The sequence below is a fragment of the Acanthamoeba castellanii genome (assembly GCF_000313135.1).
Source record: "Acanthamoeba castellanii str. Neff unplaced genomic scaffold scf7180000084744, whole genome shotgun sequence".
NCBI classification, from domain to species: domain Eukaryota; phylum Discosea; order Longamoebia; family Acanthamoebidae; genus Acanthamoeba; species Acanthamoeba castellanii.
Window position 1 is genome coordinate 86798 of NW_004457244.1, and position 23684 is coordinate 110481.

The following is a 23684-nucleotide window of genomic DNA, read 5'->3' on the forward strand; positions in this document are numbered from 1 at the left end:
GTCTCGGCCTCCTCGGGCCGGTGGGCGCCGGCCTCCCAGGCAAAGGGCACGCCGCCGCCGCTGCCGCCGTCGTGGTGGTTGTGTAACGAGTACTGGCGGTAGGACTCGAGGGTGCGGAGGAGGTGCTTGAGCAGCTCGCCGTCGACCTTGAGCACCAGGGGCAGCACGCGCAGGCCCAGGTAGTCGAGCGACGTCACGCCGTCCCGCGTCGAGCGCTGCGCAAAGCACTCGAGCACGTTGGCCTCGTAGCCGTAGAGGCGGCGCCGGTCCATGGCCAGCAGCACCGGGTACTCGGCCTCGGGGAGCATGTTGTCGGCCTGCACGTTGGCCACGAACACGTGCGCGTACTCGCGGCGGCCGCCCCAGCCCACCTCCCCGTTGATCTCCACCGCCACGGCCCGCAGCCGCTCCTCCCCGGCCTCCGTGCTGAACGTCACGTCCAGCACCGGCACGCGCACGCGCACCCGCCGCCCCCAGCCGCCCCCCGCCGCTGCCTCCCTCTGCCTCTCTTCCGCGGCCGCCTCCTCCTCCTCTCCACCGCTGCCGGTGCCGCCACCGCCCATGGCCGTGACCCCGGATGCGCCCGCCGCGAGCAGCTCCTCCTCGCTTTCGTTTTTCACAAAGAAAGCAAAGAAGACGAAAGAGACGAAGACGGTGAGCGACCGACGTCGCGGCCAACTGCGACGGCGATAAAGGGGCAACGATTGGGGAAGGGGGAGGGCAGGCGTACCCGTAGACGGTCACGGAGGTGTGCTGGGGACGCGCGAACGAAACGACCTTGGTGGTGCCGCGACAACGCACCGACGCCACGAGCGACAGCTTGTACTGCGCACGTGGTACATCCACGACCAACGACCAAACATAACAGAGAAAGTTAGTTGGGCCACCCAGCGGCTGTATCGTCACGACAGTTGGCCCCTCGCTCCGACCAGGAGGCAGTGGTACGACGGGCCGCTGCCCACCTCATGGTGCCCCAGCGCTGTGTGTTGATCGATCAACGCGGTGTGTCGTGTGTCATGTGTCGTGTCGTGCGTCGGGGGACGTGCGTTGTCGAGGTCGATGTCCTTAGCGTGGAACTGGATCTTGAAGTCCTCGCCGATGGAGTCGATGGAGAAGGGCTTGCTCCACCCGGTCTGCACGACGTTGCCCCGCCCCTCACGCCGTTCCCAGCCCCCGCTCCCCGACGATCCGCCCTCGTCGGACAGCGCCGCCAGGTCGTCGCCCACCAGGTGCTTGCCTATAATGTTTAGATATCACGACCCCCCCCCACAAGCGTATGAGCGGATATGATTTCCTTGACAAAAGCGAAAGCGAAAGCGAAAGCACTCGAGAGACTGACATGTCTCCACTGCGGCGACGGCAACGTGGGGGGGGGGCGTACCTTCGGGGGTGATGACGGCCGGGCCGCGATGCTCGTGGACGATGTGAAGGGCGATGCCGGGGAAGGGCACCCCGCTCTTCGCCGTGTCCTCTGCATTTTTTTTTGGAGGCGCAGCGACGACCCGGTATGACGCGTGGTCAGATACAAACGCGTGCGTGGTGCGTGGTGCGTGGTGCGGTGCGTGGTGCGTGGTGCGGTGCGTGGTGCGTGGTGCGGTGCGTGGTGCGTGGTGCGTGGTGCGTGTGTGAAGAGACGTACCCTGGCGGCGGTTGAGGGAGCGCAGCTTGCCCTGCTCGCGTTGGCGCTTCCACTTGTGTTTTTCGAGCTCGCGTGCCATGCTCTGGCGGAGGGAGCGGCGGTGCGAGGCGGCCGCGTGGTCGTCGTCGTCGTCGTCGTCGTGCTGGTGGTGGCTCGAGGCGGCGTCCGCCGACCCGAAGTTGATGGACGACACCAAGCGCGCGCGCCCGCCGGTGCCCTGGCCGCCGAGGCGGCGTGGGTCGGCCACGGCGTGGCGCGCGCGGGTCCGTGGTGAGCTGTCGTCCCAGTCGAGGAGGAGCGCCGGTGCGGGGCTCGGCGCCGCTAGGTCGTCCACCGACTGGCCCGGGCCCATGCCGCGCCTCCTCCTCCACTCGTCCTCGTCCTCGTCCTCCGCCTGGTCGTGGCCGTCGCGGCGGCGGTGGTGGTGGTGATGGGACGTGGGCGGCTGGCCGCGCGGATGGTGGCGGAGCGGGGCGATGTGCACCTCGCTCAGGTGCCGCTTGTGCCGGTTCATGCTGTTCCGCCGCACCCGCCGCACCATGCTCTCCCCGCTCTCCCGACGCGGCCGGCCCGCCGCTGTTTTGTCGGCTGCCGCTGCGGCCTCGGTCGTAGCGGCCTGCCTCTCTACGATTTCCTTTTCCTTTTCCTTGCCCTTTTCCAGCCGCCGCCGCCGCTGGTGGCTGTTGTTGTCGCCGGCGGCGGCGGCCTCCTCGCTGGAGGCATGGTCGCCATGGTCGCCATGGTCGTCGTCGTCGTCGAGGAGGTCGGTGACGGGCAGGGGCTGGGAGCGTAGGAGGGCGGGGCGGCGCGAGATGGAGAGGGGCCGCTGGTCGTGCACGATGTGGAGGCGCAACAGCCGTGTCTCGCTGTCCGAGTGGCGCCAGAAGAAGGGCGTCGACGAATAGGGCGGCACCACCGTCACCATCGCTGCCGCCGCCTCATCGGCCTCATCATCTCGCGCGCCTTCTCCCCCGAAGCTCGCCGACGCCGACGGCGGCTTGTGGCGCGCCGGCACCCACGCCGACGACGATGACGAGGCGTCCATCTCGACGAGGGTGATCTCGTTGGCCGAGGAGGGCGAGCGGCCGTGGGGCGCCAGCAGGCCCATCTCCTCGTCGGTGGCCGACGAGGTACCCCTGCCGAACATGCCCCGGTGCCAGCTCCGCGACGGCGCCTGCTGGTCCGACGACGACCCATGGTGATCTGCGGGCGCGGGCGTGCTGTGGTGGTGCTGGTGCTGGTGCTGGTGGTGGTGCAGCTGAGGCGGGATCGGCGGTGGCTGGTCGTCGTGCTCGTCGTCGACCTGGACGACCTTGAGCCAGTAGGCGCTGCTGTTGAACAGGAGGTAGGGCGGATGCACGTTCTCGCTAAAGTACACGAACGTGCCGGTCTCCTCCACCTTGACCGTGATGTCGATAGCCAGGAAAGCCGCCGCCGCCTGCTGCTGCTCGGACGACGACGACGACGCAACGTTGGGTCGCAGCTGTACGGTGGTGGTCGTGTCGTCGCGGAGGGCAAAGGGTGCGAAGGCGTACAGGGCCGGCGCGGCAGAGGCAGCAGCGGAGGTCGAGCCGGCGGGGGCGACGGCGGAGAGGTGGAGGCGCGGGGCGTGGAAGGCCGAGTCGAGCTGGGCGTGGGGCTCGATGGTGGCGTGGAGCGCGTGGTGGAGGCCGGCGCGCACGGCCAGGCGGTGGCGCGTCTGGTTGGCAAAGTGGAGCCGCGTGCTGAAGACGACGACGCGCGAGAAGTCGTCGGGCACGCGCACCTCCATGAGGAGCTCGTAGGCCACGCCCAGGCCCTCGAGCTCCATGCGCAGCGACGAGACAGACTTGAGGTAGACGTTGAGGGCGCGCGACCACGGGCCGTTGCCCACGCGCACCTCGATCTGCCGCGTGCGCGACCCGGCGTGCCAGCTGAACGGCCGCCGGTCCTTGGGGCCGACGGTGAGGATGTCGGGCGAGCCCCGCTGCCGCACCAGCAGCACCAGCGACGTCGTGTTGCACATCAGGAACTGCGTGTTCACGTACACCGTGCGCGCCAGCTTGTTCAGCCGCGGCCGCACGAACGCGTTCAAGTACACGAACGACTGTGTTACACATACACGCACACATACACGCACGCACATACACGCACGCACATACACACGCGTAAGCACATCAGGATCCGTGCATGCGCACGACGAGAAAGCGGAGGGAAGGGAGGGCGTGTGCCTTCTGGTCGGTGTCGGGGGAGAGGGGCTTGAGGACGTGCTGCTCGAGGCGGACGGCCTCGTTCTTGATGCTGCGCACGGCGACCGGGTGGGACCACATGTCGTAGTCGAGCATGCGGAAGCTCACGTCCGGGTACTCCTGGTCGAAGTAGAACGACTTGCGCACACCGGGCGGGATCACGCCGCCCACGCCCATGTGCGCGAACGAATACTCGAGCGGGTACACCATGTCGTTCTCTGCGCGTGTGTGTGCACACATACACGACCGTGTCAATCGACATCGCATGGTTTATAGGGCGGGTCGGCCTAGAGGTGTCGTGTGTGTCGTGCGTGTCGTGCGTGGTGTGCGGAGAAGAGGCAGGCAGGCAGGCAGGCAGTTACGGTACCGATGATGATGGGCGGGGAGAAGTGGATGAGGGCGACCCCCTCGACGTCGGACTCGTGGGCGGACACGTAGACGATGCGCTCGCTGAACACGTGCGTGGACGGGACGAACACCTTCTGCACCCCCATTTTCTGTGGTAAAGAGGGGGAGAATGAAAAAGCAACAGTTAACTAGCCGGCGGTGTTCATCCGCTCGCGAGCTCACATGCATGCTCGGCCAAAGTGCGGTGTGTGCGGTGTGTGCGGTGTGTGCGGTCGTGCGTGTGTGCGGTGTGTGCAGTAGTGGGCTCACAGCGTGCCAAGGGCGCACCTTGACGTCAAAGGCAAAGGGTTCGGTCCAGGGCCAGTCGGGCGAGGGCCGCATGCGGATGAGGACCTGCCAGTGCGGCTCGTAGCAGATGGGGGTGGGCTTGCCGGGGTGGCACAGGTAGTGCGCGGAGAAGCCCTCCCCGGCGAGCACGATCTCGAGGGTCTCGTCGGTCTTGTTGAGGATGATGTGCGACGACATGAACTCCACGTACCGCTTGAGGCCCACCTGCCGCACCGCGATGATCACGTTCCGCTCGAACCGGTGGCCCACGTCGTCCCCGACGCCGCCGTCTTTGGCGTAGGCCAGCATCGCACCGAACGGCGCCACCGTCACCTCGCCCACCCGCTTGCCCATCCGGATGATGGTACCGCGGAAGCCCGACGGCAGCCCCGACAGCACGCCCCGCTGGCTACGTCGCCGCCCGCCCTTCGCACCCGCGCCCTACACGCCCGCGACGTGCACCACCAACGGACCAAAAGACACGCGGTTCATTGCGCCACCCAACCACGCGTATGAGGGGGGTGTGTGTGTGTGGCGAGGGGTCGGGTGCGCCGTACCTCTGACGAGGAGCTGAGGGCGTCGGCCATTTGGTCCACATCGGCGCTGCCCGGGAGGAACGAGTAGATGGGCACCACCGCCGCGCCTGCCACAGCAGCAGCCGACACAACCCCAATCCCCCGCCCGCCCGGTGGGTTAGTCCCAGCCTTTCCACGTGTGCGTGCCGGGGGGGTGGGTGGGGGTGTGTACCGGGGGCGTCGATGGGGAAGGGTGCGGTGCGGCTCCATCCTTCGAGGGCGATTTCGAGGAGCTTGGGCTGGTAGGGGTTGGAGAAGGAGAAGGAGACCTCCTGGCCGCCCTCCAGCACGCGGGCGTCGGCCGTCTGGGTCTGCACGTACGCGATGCTCGTCTCCGTGAGGTTGCGCAGGATGTACTGGAAGTGCGACCGCAGGTCCGCCGACCGCGCCGCCATGGGCGCCCCCGCCCCCGACGTCCCGTTCTCCTCGTTCCGCCGGATGGCCTCCCGGATCTCGTCGTCCACGTTCCCGCCCTGCTGCTGCTGCGGCGGCCCGGTCTGGTTCAGGCCACCGGTCGACGCCGCCAGCTGCCGCATCCGCCGCCCCTCGCTGTTTACATTCACCCCCAAAACTCCGTCAAGTTAGCCGCCAATCGGGTGCGTGCGTAGGAATGGGGTAGCGTGTACGGGGGCAGGTCCATGAGATCGCTGATGGTGAGGACCGAGGACGAAGACGAAGAGGAGGTGGAGGCGGTGGTGGTGGTGGTTGGTCGCCGTCGCCGTCGGCCTTGTTGCTGGCGAGGGAGGCGGGCGGCGGGGCGGCGGCCTGCGTCTCGAGGAAGAGTTCGTAAATTTCGGTGATGTGCCGCACGAGCTCGCTGGTGACCTGCACGTGCAGCTGGTCCAGCACCACCGCGTGGATGTCCAACGAGTCCGCCGCCGCCGCCGACCCGTCGCCCTCTTCGTCTAAGTCGTTGGGTCCACCCCTAGGCAACAGATGAACGAAGAAAAATGAAGAAGAACGAGGAAGAATGAAGAAGAATAATGAAGCGGGCGGTCAGCCATGCCAGCGAAGCGGTGGTGGGGATAAGTGGTTCCGCGGCGTACTTGGTGATGGTGACGGCGAGGTGGGTGGGCTTGATGAAGGTCTCCGGGATGCGGAACACGAGGTTGTTCACGAGGGCCTCGAACCGCATGCTGGCCGTCAGGTTGAGGCGGTCGCCGCACATGTTCAGCTGCCCGTCGATGTTCTGCGTGCCAATGTGGTCGTGTGTCAGTAGGCATTGCAACGAACGTCGTCGTTGAGCTCAAATTCATTTTGAATTGCTCCTTGTTTACCATCAACGGATGATCGGAAAGGAAAAGAAGGGAAGGGCGCCGTTACCTTCATGTAGATGAAGAAGAGCTCGAGCTCCTCGATGTAGTCGGACACGATGGTGACGTCGAGGTGCTGCAGGGAGATCTCCACGAATCGCTCGGCCGCACTGGCGGGCGGCGGCGAGGGCGCCAGCGCCGCGTCGTTCTCGGGAACGCCGGCGCCGGCGGCGGAAGGCCCGGTGGCCGCCGGCTCAGCGGGGTTGAGGAAGGAGGCCAGGGCCGAGAGGAGGATGTTGGCCGTGGTCTGGTACTTGGTGATGGACATGAACGCCCGCACCGTGTCCACGTTGCACTGCACGTGCGTGTAGGGGTGACCCGACGTCGCGTGCCGCTTGGAACGCACCGTGGCCTGCACCGACACCGGCTGCACGATGGGCACCGTCTGCAGCACCACCCCCTCCTCCGTGTCCAGCGTCTGCAGCAGCACCCTGCACACACGACACACACGACACACACACAGGTCAGCACAGACACACGACGCGACATGAGGAATTACGACACACGCGACACAGAGGCCACTACTCCGTAGACGGACGGAGGCGCACCTGCAGCCGGAGAGCATGGCGTCGGTGCGGCGGAGGCGGGAGCTGTAGATGGACTCGTTGTCGTTGGAGATGAAGAGCGTGTCGACGGACAGCTCCAGCACCGACGTGAGTGATTCGGTGAAGCGTTCGGGCAGGAGGATCGCCCAGTCCTTGAACACCACCTTGAACATCACCCCCAGGCTGTCCTCCTCCCCTCCCTGCCAACCACCAACCAACCAACCACCAACCACCACCAACCAACCACCACCAACAACGTGTTCGACCATGAGTACACGTATGGCCTATGCAGGGGAATACCTGCGCGCACACATCGGAGAGGGGAGCACGCACCTCGGAGGGGAGGGAGGCGGTGGAGTTGCTCACGCGGGACGGGGGCCGCGCGGGGGCGGCGAGCGGCGCGTCGTCTTCCGCCTCGTCCACAGTGTCGTATCCGGCGGCCTCCTCCCCCTCCTCACCTTCGCCCGCTGTCCGTGACCACCAAAGCCACCAACCGCCGCACATACGGGGGGAGACTCTGTGAGGGTGGGCGCTTGAGGTGGCGGTGGCGAATGGTGCGTACCGGGCACGTGGGGCGCGTTCTCCTCGATGATGTGCTGCAGGTCGGTCTGCATGTCGAGGTAGGTGCGCCGCAGATTCTTCTGCGACTCGAGCAGGCTGAAGAACTCCGTGAAGGAGGGCAGCAACTGCGGCGTGATACGACACACACACACACACACACGACACACACACGTGTACGATGGAGGGAGAAGTGGCGTGTGAGAGATGCACCGACCAACGGTTGATGGGGCGTGTCCGACTCCCCACAAGAGGGACACTTTAGGGGTTGGTCGTCGTCGGGCCACTGTGCGTGGTGGATGGATGGATGGATGGATGGTGTCGAGGGAGCGCGTACGTCGGGCACGTAGACGACGAGGAGCCGCTGGACGTCGACCATCCACCGGACGCGCCACGCGATCTTGACCTCGGGACCGGTGGGGTCCACGCCGGCCGGATTGAAGCGATCCCACGAGAGCACGAACATGTTCGCCTCGTCCGCCGGCTGCTGCCCGTCGTCATCCTCTGCAGCACAGACGCGGTCAGATGCACGGCCGCCACACACACAGAGAGACAACAATGTCCGATTGATGAGGTTTCAAAAAGGTCCGCGTACCGGCGAGGTTGGGCTGGGCAAACTCAGCGGCAAGGCCGTCCTCGGAAAAGGTCCGCGTGGGCTTGCGCGGACGAATGATGGTCCTGCGTGAAACCACCCGGACGACGACGGTGTGTGTGTGTGTGTGTGTGTGGTGTGTGGTGTGTGTGGTGTGTGGTGTGTGGTGTGTGTGGTGTGTGATCAGTCGAGGCGTGCAGGGGCTAGGCGAAAGAGAGAAGGGACGGGGTACCGGAAGGGGGGTGCGGCCTGGTCGGCCGAGGGGCGGAGGTCCTTGACGACGAACGAGCGGACAGAGAGGGCCGACGAGGAGAGGTGGGGCCACGTCTCGGTCTTGTAGACCAAGTCCTGGAAGTCGATCGACCCGAACTCCTGCCACACCTCCGACGCGCCCTCCCACTGCACCCGACCGCTCGCTCGTCAGGCACCACGCCATGACCATGCACACACTCAAGGCGTCGTGTCGTGTCGTTGGTCGTGTGGTGTGCGCACCTCCTTGAGGATCCAGCGGAAGCGGGTGACGGTGACGTTGAAGGAGAACGAAGGCTGCGAGTAGTCCACCTTCTTGGTCGGCAGCGGTGCCGACTGGGACGAGGACTGAGACAAGCTTCCCGCCCCCGACGACGACGACGCGGCGAAGGGCACCTGGGGCGTGCCCTTCTCCCCGAGCGCCAGCAGCACCTCCTGCTCCTTTTGCTGCACGCACGCACGCGTACGTACATGGGGGTGTGTCGGGCTGAGTTATAGCAGCGCACCCCATCGACCAGGCCGGCGGTGTACGGGGTGGAGGGTGGGTGGGGAAGGCGCATTGCGTACGATGAGTTTGCTGATGTCGTGGATGTCGGCCAGCTGGTTGTCGATGATGTTGAGGAGCATGATGAACTGCGGCCGCACCATGCGCACCTCCCAATCGCGCACGATCAGGTAGATGCTGTCGGCCCACTCATCCGAACCACCCACGCGCCTTCGAATATACGACGCCTGCACAACAACAACAACCACAACCTGAGAAACGAAGTACCAAGAAGTACCAAGAAGAAGAAGAAGAAATCAAGAAGTACCAAGAAGTACCAAGAAGAAGAAGAAGAAGAAGTCCACCGCCAACACGACAACAGGCACAGCCACGAGCGACGCAGTTGGATGGGGCGTGTCTGGTACCTCGATGGCGGTGTAGGAGCAGAGGGGCTCCTTGACGAAGCGCGTGTTGGATCGGCTGTGGTTGAGGCCGCGACGCTGCTTGCCCTTGCTCGTGCTCGCCTTGAGCGAGGCCCTTCCGCCAGATGGCACCGTCTGCTGCTCGTTGTCCTCGTCTTGCGCCTCCTCGTGCCTCGCGCTCCCTTCGCCCGTCGACTGATGTGCACACGCGTGCGTGAGGGAACGACTTTATATCTCGCGTGTGTGCGTCGTGGGTGTACCTGCTGCTGGTGCTGTTGGTGGTGCTGGTGCTGGGAGGTCGGGGACTGCTCGGACATGTAGGAGTAGAGGGCGACGTTGCCGGCGATGTCGATGGTCTGCTTCTCCGGCTTGCCCCGCGCCTTGAACAGCAGCGTCTCCACGGCCAGCGGCAGACACTCGGGCGTGTCTAGGTGGGGGGGGGGAACCACCAACGTGCGCGCGCGTGAGTCACACGACACACACACACGACACGTGCATTACATGCGCGAGCAATGCACACGCCAGGCGCGGGAGCATAGGGGGGGGGTACCGGGGGTCTCGACGAGGAGGGCCACGGAGTCCTTGATGGTGAGCTGCCAGTCGGAGCGGAAGGTCCGCACCTGGTCGGACACGAACGACTTGACCGACTCGTTGAACCGTTCCTGTTGTGCAACCGCCACAATCCGCCGAACCACGTCAGCAATTGCAACGCGCCAAAAAAAAAAAAAGGAGAGGGGAGCACCTGGGACTCGGGACCCTGGTACTCCTCGTCGGACGAGGAGAAGAAGAGCTGGATGCGGGCGAGGGTGGTCATGATGAGGCCCACCTGCTGGTCGTTCAACGCGATCCAGATCTTCTTGTCGGCCTTCATCGTCGCCGCGTCCTGCGGACCCGGGTCGGCGCCCTGCAACCACCGCAGCCCAGCAAGCGAACGACAACATAGGTAGATGAGGTGAGTTTTTCTATACTATTCATATACGTGCATTCCACACTTGACCATATGAAATGCCAAGAATGGGGGCCGGCGGGCGTACGGGGTGTTCGGCGGGGTGCTGCTTCTCCCACCGCACCTGGGCGTTGGGGCGCTGGCCGCGGCGCGGGGTGGCGTCGTGGCTCACCACGTCGGCAAAGTCGCTGGCCTCGAGCGGGCAGAAGAGGGTGAAGAAGGGCGACCCGTAGTGCTGCGGGCAGTACACGCGGAGGTGGTTGAGGTTGGCCTTGACGATGTTGCGCGTGCAGTGGTTCTCGAACACCAGCTCCATCGGCTCGAACTCGATTCGCGCGAGGGTGCCGCTCTCCGTGTCGAAGCTCAGCTGCCCGCGCGCCATCCGCAGCATCGCCATGAACCTGATCCCACCAACCATGTACTCTCATCGTGAGAAAAGAAGCACATTTCGGGAATGGTGGGCCGTGTGTGCCGTGAGCGTACAGAATGGGCGGGCTCTCGTCGACAGGGGCCGCGGCGAGGGTTTCCCGCTCAACGCCGGTGAGGTCGGCGGCCATGTGTGCGACGCCGCTCATGGCGGCCTCGATGATTCGCTGCATCACCTGCTCAGCCTGCTGCTCCGTCTGCTCGGCAATCGCTGCGCGCGACCTGCCGTTTTAACAAATCCCGATCGTCGGTCAATCCAAGTCAACCAGCCAACTAGTTGATCAACCAACCGACGAAACTTGCGCACATGCGTACCAGGCGAGGCGCTCGTCGAGCACGTCGAGGAGGTAGAGGTAGTGGTTCTTGTTGATCTGGCCCCGCACCTCGCTGAACTGGAGATAGAACTCCAGCTGGGGCTTGAGCAGCGTGAGCTCCCGGAACTCGTGGAAGAAGACCACAGCGTGGATGTCGAGCGGCTCCAGCACCACCTGCGGATCCGCGCTCGGGTGCGGCAGCGTCTCGCATCGGGCCTTCGTCAACTTGGCCTGCAATCGCGTGGCGAGGAATGTTTGGAATGAGGCTGGAAGAAAAGAGAGAGAGAGAGAGAGAGAAAGAGTGGTTGCGTGGCATCGTCGTAATGAATGATTACCTGGAAGACGTGGGAGATGATGGTGGAGTGGTCGCTGCGCATGTAGGATGATGTGAAGTCGCGCGGGTGGGCCGGAAACTCCTCCTCCTCGGCCTCGGACGAGGGGCGGAAGAACGGCCCGGCGAATGCCGCCGGGCGCTCGGTCTCCGGATCGCAGCTGGCAAACACCAGCCTGGTACGGGGAAAGGCAAAGCCATGGCTACGGTGAGCAAAGCGCAGGATCGCAGAAAAGAAAAAGAGAGAAAAGAAGGGGCTGTGAGAGGCAGCATCTACCGGTCGGCGTGGATGAGGAGGACGATGGAAGCGATGTGGTGCGGGCCCTTGTGGCCGGCAAAGGGCGGGAGCACGACGGAGCAGCCGACGGCCTCGACCTTGAACTTGACATAGTCGTAGAGCATGGATTCGACCACGGCGTCGAGGCCCTCCTCGACGGCCTTCTCGAGCAGCTTGGCCCGCGGCCCCTCGGTGAAGAAGCTCTGCAGGCGCTTCCACACGTCGCGGTCGAACACGAGCTGCACGCCGTTGAACTGCAGATTGACCTCCTTGGTCGAGTAGTAGACCGAGTTCTGCCGCGTCTTGCGCGGCTCCTGGTGCTGAATGTACTTGAGCCGCATGTAGGGCGCCGCCGTGAGGTCCTCCTCCTTGCCGGCGCCGTCGACGTCGTTGGTGGTGGTTAAGGTGGCGGATGAGGTGGTGGTGGAGAGGGTGGGCGTGTCCTTGGAGAGGAGGGTGGTGTAGGCGGGGTGCTTCAGGCGCGAAGGCTGCAGCTCGGCCAGCGAGAAGCGGTCCACCACGACCTGGATCTCGGTCTGGTGGATCTCCACCTCCTCGCCGGCCTCGTTGAGCCGGCAGCTGACGGCGTCGGGAATGAAGCTCGCCGCAAAGTTCTCGAACTGGATGCGCGCCAGGCCCGACGGAGCGCCCAGCACGATCTCCATGATGTCCACCTCGCCCCGCCCCACGAACAGGTTGTACGAGATCTTGTTGATGTCCTGCCCGGGGTCCGACGACTTGAGGTAGGACTCGTCGAAGGGGTCCACCCATTCGGTGTCCTGGCATTGACACAACCTGATTAGCCACCACACACACACATGCAAAGAAAAGAAAAGAAAAAGAAGGAAAAAGAAGGAGAAAGAAAGAAGCCGAGCACCTCATCGGAGTAGGGGGACTCCGTCGCCGCCGCCTGACCGGGTTCTTTCGCAGAGGGCGACAGGCCCTCTGGCGTCGCCTCGTTGCCGCCCTCTTCTGCCTTTTGCTCGTCGGAAGCCTCCGTGTGGGCGGTTGGCTGGTGCGACTGCTCGGGGGTCGGCGGTGCCGAGAGACCTCCGTTGGCGTTGCGGTACTCGATGTCCCACGCGACCGACTCGCTGAGGGTCTCGTCGGTGTCTTCGGTTCGGTCGCCGCCGGGGATGGCCGGCACCACGTCCTCGTAGTCGGAGTCCTCGTCTTCGTCGTTGTCTTCGCTTTCGCGGTACCCATCGTCGCCGCCGTCGTGCGGGTCGTGCTGGGCGCGCCACAGCATGCTCGTGAAGCGGGACCACATCGTCGGGGCCGCCTCCTCCGCCTCCTCGTCATCATCCTGGCCTTCCTCCTCCTCCACCTCTTGTGCCGGCTCCTCGCCTTCTTGGCTGCATTGCGCAAAGGTGATGGCGGTGATGATGGATGGGGTTAAGTAATGACGCTGATAACCGGGGTAGGTGAAGGGGGGGGGAAGGAGAGAGCGCACCTGTCCAGTTCGTCCGAGGGGGACTGTGCGTTGGGGGGTGTCTGGCGGGCGAAGCACGACAGGACGCCCTCCAGCAGTGATCTGGTGCGTAGCGGTGTGTAGCGGGGTAAACCCCGGCAGTCAGTATAGCTTCCAGAGAGGAAAGCGGCAAAAGGCCAGAAAGCCCGAAGACCGGAGGAGGAGGCCATGACGGCGCGCGCACCTGCAGAGCTGGTACTGGTCGGCGTTGAGGGACAAGAGAAGCTGCTCCACGTTGAGGTCCACTTGGAAGCACAGCAGATCGCCCGTGGTCGCGTCCTTCTTTTGCTTCACCTGCGAGAGAGAGAGAGAGAGAATAGAATGAGACCCAGACATGGCCCCATGAAGCGTGTAGTTGAGTGCAACGATTGCGTAGCATTCAACATTCAACACCATTCGGCAACAACAACATTCAAAGGTGGGGAGGACACGTACGTGCGACTCGATGGGGGTGTTCTGGATGAGCACGAGGTCGGGCTTCTCGTGCCGGAGCAGGGCCAGGGCAACGCTGCCCAGTGTCATTTTCTTGTAGAGGATGACCTCGTGCCGATCGTTGACGGCCATCGTGTCTGTCAGGTCATCCACCACCTGCGATCACAACCGGGTTTCCCATTCTCTCTCAGTCAATACTCACCTGCCCATGTGGCCCAGCACATACTTAACATAATAATGGTAATAATGGTAATAATGGTAATAATAATAATCATCGCGAACCTCCCACTGAGCGTTGGTGGACTGAATGGTGATGTGGTGAACGTCCAAGCGGAGCGCCGGCGGCGTCCAATGGCCGATTCCCTTGTCCTGCAACGCACAAACATCGTCTAATCAGCTGCACACGTCACACGGCGCACGGCACACGGCACACCGTGTGCGCTTGCCCACAAGAACGGAAAAAAGTGAAAGTGCAGGGTGAGCAATGGGTAGCGGGCAGGCAGACCTTCTGCGGACCCAGAGTCTGTATGGTGAAGTGGAGCTCCTCGATCTCGAGCTTGATCCCCTCGATCAGCTTGGCCGCAAAGCCTCGACTGGTCTCCTTGCTGTACACAACGTGTACGCGTGAGTCCTCCCGCAGGAAAGAGGAAGAGATTCCTCCATCGATGGAGAGAGGGGAGAAAGCGAGTGTCTGTGTGGCTGTGTGGCTGTGTGGCTGTGTACGGTTGGGTGGAAGGCGGGGCGGGGTCCTGCGCGCGGATGACGGCGGGTTCGGAGAGGATGATGTCGATCCGCCCGAGCAGGAACGTCACGGGCTTGGTGCGCAGCGCCGACCATGGCACCTGCGACAAAAAGAACACACACACCACAGAGAGAGAGAGAGAGAGAGGAGACGTCAGCGCCATCGCCGGCGAGAGGTGCCAGCGCAAGCTCCTCATTCGGGACAGGTTGGTGAGAGAACAGAAGAGCATGGAGCCGAGGCAGCACGTACCGAGACAGCGAGGCGGGAACAGCGGACCTGCCGCACCTCGAGGTTGGGCGGCACGTGCAGGAGCTCCTGGATGACCTCCTCCTTGAACTCTGTATGGCGAGGATGATAATTTAGAATACAAGAATAAATAAATAACAAAAGTGCCACAGTATTTCTTATTTATTTGTATTATTTAGTAATAAATAAATACTGCATTGATTATATGGGGCGTGGATACAATGAAGGAGGAAGGAGCGATTGGTGATGCAACCCGGAGGAAGCGCTTTCGAATTTATGAGATGGAGGGTGTACCAAGGTTTTTAAGCTGCCAATCCTGAAAGTTGTCAGAGGAGTAGTTCTTTACGAAGGAGCCCATGTAGCCGTTGAGCACAGAGCCCACGAGCCGCTGCATCTTGAGCGACCCTTGTGTGCCGGCTCCCGGGCACGGCGTTTGTTTCTTTTCTCTTCCCGAATGCTCGTGCGCCAACCCACCGCAGCATGCAGGAAAAGGAGAGAAAAGACAGCAAAATTGGCTGATTTCTTGCCCAGGAGCCTAACGTGAGGGCCAGCTTGAGCAGCAAGAGCAGGACAGGCGTTGGCTCGCAGGTCGTGGCCCACCTTAAGCACATGTGCCTCAAGCACCCACTGGAGACCACTCTTGCTGAAGAGCTGGCTGCTGTCCTGCTCAACATCAAAGAACCCACTATATGTGCAGGATTTGGTCACTATCACAGACATCATGTGACTTACATCACTGCACCAGTGGGCCATGCAACACTGGCATTGGGCAAGGAGCTGCAAGTGGGCTCAACACAATGCTGTGGCTCAATGCCAATTGTGCACAGAGTGGGAAGGTGAGGCCAGGATGAGAATTGAGGCCTTGAGGAAGCAACTGATTGCCTCAAGATCTGAGTCCTCAAGGAATTTGGAGTGGAAGGTGAGGAGCCAGTTGGTCAGAGAGGAGGTTGCTGTCAGCAACAGGAGTAAAGCCAATGTGCATTGGGAAGCTGCTCAAGAAAACCATACAGTTGCTGATATAGAAAAGTGGGTGTTACTGAGCAGGCTTACTGATTAACCAGTTGAAACAGTTTGGGACTAACTGGTCACTCCTCATGTTGTCCATTTTTTTGCGATTCCACAGGCAACCCTGTTTTGAGAGCTTCTGGTGTGTTTATCTCTTGTGCGCACCCCTTGTGGTGGCTCCCAGCAAGCCAGGCGAGAAAAGAACGGGAAAAAAAGGGAAATCAAGCAAGTAGTGGAGGGCGCCAAAGATGAAGAGGCCGCACAGCACAATGAGCGCGGCGGAGGGTTCGCGGTACGCGCTTGCTGCCATATCCTGATTACTTCGTTCTAATCGAGAAGGAATCAGGATATTTGGGTTGGAAAAAAAAATGATTTATTCATTCCAAATCCCCCAGGACCTACATAATGGTGGAGGATTCGCCCACACCGCTCCATGTTGTTCCTTCATCACGGCCCATGATGGAACCCATTATGGCACTCCACCCCTCTTGCGCTGCTTTGCGTTGTTCGTTGTTTGTGCTTCCCCCCCCCCGCACCTGGTCGTGTTCATGTTTTTGCTCATTTCAGCACGCTGGCCACGCAGGAGGGCCTCACGCTCGCCTCAGTGCCGCCAGCGCCACCACCGGGCAGCGCAGCGGTGCTGTCTCAGCAGCAGCAGCAGCCGCCGCCGCCTCCATCCGACTCAGTGGCGGCCGGCGGGCGTAGCGGCAGCATGCACCAGCTCTTCATTCGACCCACCCTGCGCAGCCTCGTACGACCCCACCCACCCACCACGTGCCATCGCCTTCTCCCTTTCTGCCTGGCAGCCCCCCTCCCCAATGGCAGGCCTCTCTGCTAACCGCTCGCCCCGCGCGGATCCGTGCCACCAGCTGGCGGAGGGGTTCGCGAACGTGCGGGCCAGCCAGGCGTCGGTGCGGCGGACCGCGCTGCTGAGCGCCGCTCGGTCGCTGTCTCTTCTCGATGCCGGCCAGTCGGGGTTAGCCCTCATTCTGCGTGCCGCCGCCGCTGCCGCCGCCGCGTGTGCCCGCCGCGCACACATGCACATGCTCACCGTGTGCTGTGTGTGTGTGTGTGCTGTGTGTGTGTGTTGTTTGCTTCCAACGTGGAGGCTGTTGGTGGAGGTGCTGCTGCAGCAGCTCGACGCAGAGACCGAAGGCGACATCCAATCCTCGCTCGCCACGCTTCTCTCCTCGCTGGCCATCCAGCCTCACGTCGCGCCTGAGCCCATAGCCACGGCTCTTCTCCATCACGTAGCCCAGCCTCAGCCCCTTTCTATATGATTGGTGGTCAGGTTGTTCTTACACGCGACCGTTAACACCCAATCGCACCTGCAGTTGCACCACAGTTCGGGCAAAGTGCGCGCTCAGGTGCTGGCGTCCCTGCAGAAGATCGTGAAGGTTGGCTGTTATTTTTTTCTTTCTTTTCTCTTCTCTTTCTTCCCGCTTTCCTCAACCGCACGCGGTGCAGCTCCTGTGCTCACCGCACACACGCGACGCGCAATACGCAACACGCAACAGAGCAAGACGTTGAGCGCAGATTTGGTCGAGCTGGGCCTGGAGAGCGGACTCAAGCAGCTGGAGGACGACCACCACCGGGTGCGGCGGGAGGCCCTCCTGCTGGTGGCCCACCTCACACCCACCGATCCGGCCAACGCCGTCCACGCTCAGGCCATCCTCTCCCGCTTCACCTCCGACACTGACTTCCGCGTCCGCATGGTACACGGCCAGACCCCCACCCGTCGTCCATCACCTGCCCTCCCGCGACCCTTGGTTGTGACACGGCGTGATGTGGCGTGACGTAATCAGGCCGGGTTCGAGGGAGCGCTGGTGCTGCATGAGCGGGACGTGGCGCTCGACCTCGAAACGTTCTACTGGCGGGCCGTCCACGCGTTGGACGACGATGACTACGAGGAGGTCCGCACACAAGCACTCCACCTCGTCTGGTACCCGTCGCCCTTTGGGGTCCTTCCCTTTATTTGTTGTTCGTTGCAGTTGTTGCTAACTCGCAGGTAATGAACTTGTTGTTGTTGTTGTTGCTGTGTGTGTGTGTGTTTCAGGGTGTTGAGCAACATGTACAGCGAGCACATGGTGTCGGCACGAGGCAAGGCACACTCATCGGAGATGGTGCGACTCGTGGACGATGGCTTCATGAAGATCTGCAACATGGTCATGGACCCCTCTATCGCCGTTCGCCGATTGGTACGCTGAACCCCGGCCACCTCGCGAGTGTCTCACTCGCCAGCGCTCCTCCTTCGCCCAAGCTAACAACAGTTCCAAATCACATTTGTTCTCTCTCTTTGTGTGTGTGTCGTGTGTGTGGTGTGTGTGGTGTGTGTGGTGTGTTGTGCCTTGGGCAGGCGTGTCAGTTGCTGGGCAGCATCAAGAATGTGAGGACGGGCTACCTCCTGCAGACGCTCAGCAAGGAGGTCATCTCCAAGAAGGGTTAGTCTCTCCCCCCGCCACGTTCGCCGTAGACGTCTGACCAGACCGCGCACCGTTCTGATGAATTCTCTCCCCGGGCCGCCCCATACCGTCATCACCATCATCATCCACATCCGGGTTGGCATGGTTGTGACACGTGGCGAGCAGGGAAGGGCGAGACGTGGACCAATCGCACGGCCCGCAACCAGTCGTCGGCCCGCAACCGCTCAATGCCCACAGTCGAGCAGGGCCTCTCCTACCTCCCCGGCACCGGTACGCTCCCCGCTCTCCGCCACCTTGCAAGCCTCGCTCTCCGTAGTACTGACCTGTTGGTGGGGGGGCTGCAGCGATCGGTGAAATGGAGCTCGACATGGAAGACTTCGTACTGTCCGATAGCGGGGCCGCCGGCGCCTTCATTCACGGCCTCGAAGACGAATTCTTTGAGGTACCAGGGTCGCCACATTCCCTTTCGCAACAACGTGTGTGTGTGTGTGTGTACGGTGTGTTTCTTCTTTGGCCGAGGCCTTAACCTGTGACGCATGCGCAGGTGAGGATGGCGGCGGTGGATTCTGTGTGCGAGCTGAGTCTGCGCTCGCGCCACCTGGCGTCGCGCGCACTGGAGTACATGGTGGACATGTTCAACGACGAGATCGAGGACGTGCGCGTCAATTCCATCCAAAGCGTGCACAAGATCCTGTCCAAGGTTGATCTCAAAGAGGAGCAGGTACCCCACCCACCCATCCACGTCCACGCAATCCTTATGGGCTGACTTGTGGTCACCTCGACCAACAACGCCCCGTCCGTCGCTGTCGCGCGCGCAGATCAAAATGATGCAACCGATCCTGGAGGAGGCCAACGAGAGCATCCGCATGGCCATGTACAACCTCATGGCCGCCACCAAGTGCCCCAACGCCGAATGCCTCCACGAAACCATCAAAGTACGCCTTCACCACGCCTCTGCGTGCCATTATTCTGTGGTTGGTTGGTTGGTTGGTTGGTTGGTTGGTAATGATCATTTGTGAGTCATTTGTGTGACTCACGCCAATCATGTGTTTGTGTGTGCATGGCGCAGTCGTTGCTGCAGAACATGAACCGGTATCCGGAGGACCGACTGAGCATCTACCAGTGCCTCAAGGGACTGGGCGAGCACCACGGTCAGTTCGTGGAGCTCCTCGTCGAGCCCCTGCTCGGCATGCTCCACGTCGACCTACGCTTCCTCGGTACACATTGCGCACGCACGCACGACGCACGCACGGCACACAACATTTCTGATTCGGCGTGTGGGGTGTAGGGGCGGAGTTGCACATGGAGGACAGCACGTACGTGGCGCTGGCGATCGTGATCTTGAACGCGGGGGCCGACAACACCAACGTGCTGCACCTGCTGCCCTCCTTCGTGGCCCGACACCACCGCTACTTCCGCGACAAATACCCCGCCCTCTTCCCCTCTTCCCTCCCCTTCCCCTCCACCACCTCTTCTACTTCCTCCACCTCCTCCTCCACCACCTCTGCACTCTCCTCAAGGTCGTCGTCGTCGTCTTCGTCGGCCGTGCGCGCCGAGGACGCGACCCTGTTCCTGGGCGCGGTGCTGGCCAACGTGGCGCGCGTGGTCAACCTCCTCCACGCCGCCCGCTACCACGAGGCCCACCGCCTCATCCGCGTCTCCTCTCAGTACGTCCGCCTGACCCCCTCCCCCCGCGATTTCTCAATAACCTTCGTTCTTCTCTTTCGTTCTCCTCTCAATTTTTAATCAATTCGCTTGCGCAGGGACCTGCGGCGAATCGCGGAGGTGGACGCGCAGCGGGCGGCGACTGCGGAGTTCTACCTGGCCTACCTGCGCTGCCTCACGATCGTGGCCCAGTCGCACTCGGGGACGGGCGGCAACCGGGACCTCGTGGGCGAGCTCCTCTTCCTGTCGTACCGGCTCGAGCGCGAGTTCGTGGGCCTCGACGCTCCGGCCCTCCTCCAGATCCTCCGCCTCCGCCTCTACGCGCGCCTCCTCCTCTTCCTCTCCTCCTCCTCGCCCTCATCCTTTCTCGTGCGTCCGCCCCCCCCCCTCTCTGCGCTTCGCTCTTTTTCTCTCTTCTCTCTTTGGCGTGTCTTCTCCCCTTATTCTTATTATTCTTCTTATTAATTTTATTCTTATTATTATTTATTGTACAGGAGGGCGGAAAGGAGGACACGGAGGGCGAGAGGGCGAGCCTGCAGCAGGGCGTGGAGCGCCTGCAGCGCTTCTGCGAGGAGCGCATGCTGGAGGCGCCCGCAGAACTTGGGCCGTTCCTATCCGCGCTCGAGCGCCACGATGACCTCTCCCCCTTCTCCGCGGTACGTCGCCCGTTTCGCCCCTTCACTTTCGCCCCTCCTCTCACGCCTTTGTTTCGAACATTATTATGTGATGATGGTGGTGGAGCAGACACTGCTGCCGCGAGAACCGGTGAAGGTGGAAGGCGCGCTGAAGCGGGTGTGGGCGGACTGGCTGAAGCCCCTCGACAACGTCGACAAGCCCGTGGCCTTCCCGTCCTCGCTCTACCACTCGATCCACATCGAGGCCATCCTCCACAATGTCCCGCCCACGTCATCATCGGCGATTGGTGTCGACGGCGTCCCGCACCAACTGCTGGTCTACGTCACGCTGCCGGACCGCACCTCGCAGCTGTGGCCGCTGCGAGCGGGCGACCTCAAACTGCTGGGCGACGGCACATTCAAGCTCACCACCACCGTCCAGCTCTACGTCAACCAGCTCAAGTACCTCCTCTCTTCTCTCTTCTCTCTTCTTTTGCGGGGCCTCACAGTCGTTCCCCCCCCCGGACCACTGCGCAGGTGGACGGAGGCGTGCAATGTGAAGCTCGACCTGGTGCTGGCGTTCGGTCTCGACGCCCCGAGCGTGGACCTGCGACACACGACGGCGGAGCTGCGCGGCCTGCAGCAGGAACGCGTTGACACGTCGCCGGCGCCCGAGTGGAAGGGCCCACCCACCCCGGCTGACAAGCTCCGATGCCTGCGCAGCGGTCTCCTGCGCCTGTGCCCGCCCCACGCCTACGCCGTTCTCCCCACCAACCCCCACCACCCCAAGAAGTGAGCACCACTACCATCACCACCACCCTATTCTTTGCTTCCGCCAGTTGCAGTGGAGCGCCCATAAATACAACGTGCTGAAGACAATCGGTGACGGTTCACGACGACTGGTCGGGGTGCGGGGCGGCGATGGGCGTGCGTTGGAGGAGGCCGGGCGGTGGCGACGTGGTGCGGCCCGAGCTGCGCGGCAGGTGGTCGGGCGAGGTCTCCAGAGTGTGGAAGATGCGCGGCGAGTAGTCGTAGCACTCGTCGACCCCCTCTCCCCCTCCATCATCACCGCGCGTCGCCACCGCCGACGTCGCCTCCAGGTCGCCCTCTCGCGTGGGTGACGAGTGCCGTCGCCCTCCGTCTCTGCCCCCGCTCGTGCTCCTCCGATGGCGCCGGTGATGCCGATCACGTCGCCGCGCGCTCCTCCGCTCTTGGTTTCCCTCGTGGCCGGCTTTCGCCTCGTCTTCGCACGCGCCGCAGTCACTCCGCCCATCCTCGCCTTCGCCTTCGCCCTCATCACTGCAGTTGCTGCTGCTGCCGCCGTCGTCGACGTCGGTGCTCTCGTCGCTCCCGGCGGTACCAAACTCGTCGACGTCAAAGTCCTCCTCCTCCGTGTCGCCACCGCCGAACGCGGTCGGGCGCGCATCGGTGCGCCCATACGCCGCCTGCCAGCAGCATTCGAATTCTTCTTAGAGGAGCGAGAGAAAAAGACAGGGGCACGACACGACACGCACGGCACGCACGGCACACGCTGTGGGGAGGTGTGGCACCTCGAGCATGCGCTGGCCGTAGACGACGGCGTCGTGTACGTCCCAGTAGAAGTTCTCCTTGCCGATGAGGTCCACCAGCCCCCCGCTCAGCATCGTATCCCGCACGGGACCCTTCAACGCCGCCTGCACACCCGGGCCGCCGAGGTGGTGAATGAGTCATTTATATTTTATACAGTAGTAGTAGCAGCAGCAGCAGCAGCAGTACGAGGAGAAGAAGGAGGAGACGAACCTGGATGAAGAGGATGTTGTTGGCCTTGTACTCCTTGACGATGCTCATGAGCTCCACGCACGCCGAGTAGTCGATGTCGTTGATCGAACTCCAGTCCAGCACCACCACGCCTGCGCATACGACACGACACGACACGACACGACACGACACGACACGACCAACGACACGACCAACGACACGACACGACCAACGACACGACCAACGACCAACGACCAACGACACGACCAACGACACGACACGACAAAACACGACACGACGTGTAAGAAATGGTACAGCGGTGCAGTGCACCCGACGAGCCGAAGCGGGCGCGCGTCTTGAGTGGTACCGTAGAGCTTCTTGGTGTCCTCCTCGACGTCCTTGCCGGGAGCCCGAGACAGGGGCGCGATCTTCTTTTTCTCCTCGTTACGCAGCCGCTCCTTTAGGAAACCTGTGCACGACGCACGCACACACACACGCGCACACGCACACCACACACACGACACACACACACACATACACGACACACACACACCACCGCACACGCCACACACAGGATGAGATCATACAATTGTGATGGGACCAACGAATGGGGGAGAGAACGGGGGGCGCACCGATGTTGGCAAAGTAGAGGGCGGCGTCGAGCCGCAGGATCACCATGCGAGGGATGACCAACGCCTGCGGGAAACGCTTCACATTCCTGAAACGCGATAATTATGTACGAATTTCCGCCACGCGCGCTGACGTCAGCCGGTCGGCGATCGTGCAATGCGGCACAGATCGAGCGGCCGGGGCGGGAGGGCTGTGGGCGTACGTACCGGTAGGTGGTGGAGCCGGGCAGGCGGCCCAGGATGTCGATGTGGGGCCGCGAGCTGCGGTAGATCACCAGCACCATCGAGAACGCCACTGATATCACAATGCCTGCGCTCCCCCCACACATTCGGATCTATCAGCGACCACCACGCCACACACACACACACACACACACGACACACACACGACACACACATGACACACACACACGCCCACGCACCGTTGATGATTCCGAAGACCAGCGTGGCAGCCACGGTGGTGATCCACAGCACGCCCTCCCTCCGTTTCAACCGCCACAGCGTAAAAAACTCCTGCACCCCCCGAACGATGAGTCACACCGTGCGCGTTGTTGCACGTGTGTGTGTGTGTGTGTGTTCTCTGCATGTGTGCGTGTGCGCTTTCGCGTGTTGCGAATCGGTGGTACCTGGTATTCGATGAGGGGCAGGACGGCCATGATGACGATGGAGCCGAGCACGACGTAGGGGAGAAAGTAAAAGATGGGGGTGAAGAAGAAGATGACCAACAGGATCACCCCCACGCCAAACGCCGACGCCAACGGCGAATTCGCCCCGGCCTGTGCGTTCACCATCGTTCGCGACAGACTTCCCGCACCTGGTGTGCCGACAAGCACGCGCACGCGGTGAGGGCGAAAGGCGAAAGGCGCCGAGGGCGAATGGAAAGGGGAAAGAGCGAAAATGGGCGAGTAGTAGTAGTAGTCGTGGTGGTGGTGATGGTAGGTACCGGGAAAGCTGGAGAAGAAGGAGCCGACGAAGTTGGCGAGGCCGAGGGCGATGAGCTCCTGGCTCGGGTCGATCTCGTACTTCTTCATGTCGGCGACCTTGGTGGCGATCGACACCGACGACATGTACCCGACCAGCGCCAGCGCGAGGGCCACCGGGAACAGCTCCACGGTGTAGTGGTAGTAGTACTCGAATATCTCGCCC

At 62.6% G+C, this 23684-nt stretch overlaps 2 protein-coding genes and 1 pseudogene across 2 annotated transcripts; 1 reads left to right on the forward strand and 2 right to left on the reverse strand.

The window, feature by feature from the left end:
• ACA1_180810 overlaps positions 1-14859 on the reverse strand; it is a 16316-nt pseudogene extending 1457 nt beyond the window's left edge.
• An 859-nt stretch (positions 14860-15718) lies between these two features.
• On the forward strand, positions 15719-20968 carry ACA1_180820 (HEAT repeat domain containing protein; the record flags this gene model as incomplete). Its single annotated transcript, XM_004332824.1, has 19 exons — positions 15719-15762; positions 16038-16221; positions 16340-16446; positions 16579-16720; positions 16805-16867; positions 16988-17185; positions 17276-17412; positions 17527-17668; positions 17827-17911; positions 18059-18163; positions 18238-18335; positions 18438-18614; positions 18712-18828; positions 18963-19110; positions 19182-19560; positions 19657-19927; positions 20053-20214; positions 20303-20634; positions 20710-20968. The coding sequence occupies 19 exons, from the start codon at positions 15719-15721 to the stop codon at positions 20966-20968; spliced, it is 3150 nt and encodes a 1049-aa protein (XP_004332872.1).
• A 94-nt stretch (positions 20969-21062) lies between these two features.
• On the reverse strand, positions 21063-23605 carry ACA1_180830 (STAS domain containing protein; the record flags this gene model as incomplete). The annotated part of the gene is made up of 9 exons (XM_004332825.1): positions 21063-21617; positions 21723-21845; positions 21952-22061; positions 22277-22378; positions 22542-22627; positions 22746-22848; positions 22961-23051; positions 23165-23352; positions 23482-23605. The coding sequence occupies 9 exons, from the start codon at positions 23603-23605 to the stop codon at positions 21063-21065; spliced, it is 1482 nt and encodes a 493-aa protein (XP_004332873.1).
• Between the last annotated feature and the right edge of the window lie 79 nt (positions 23606-23684).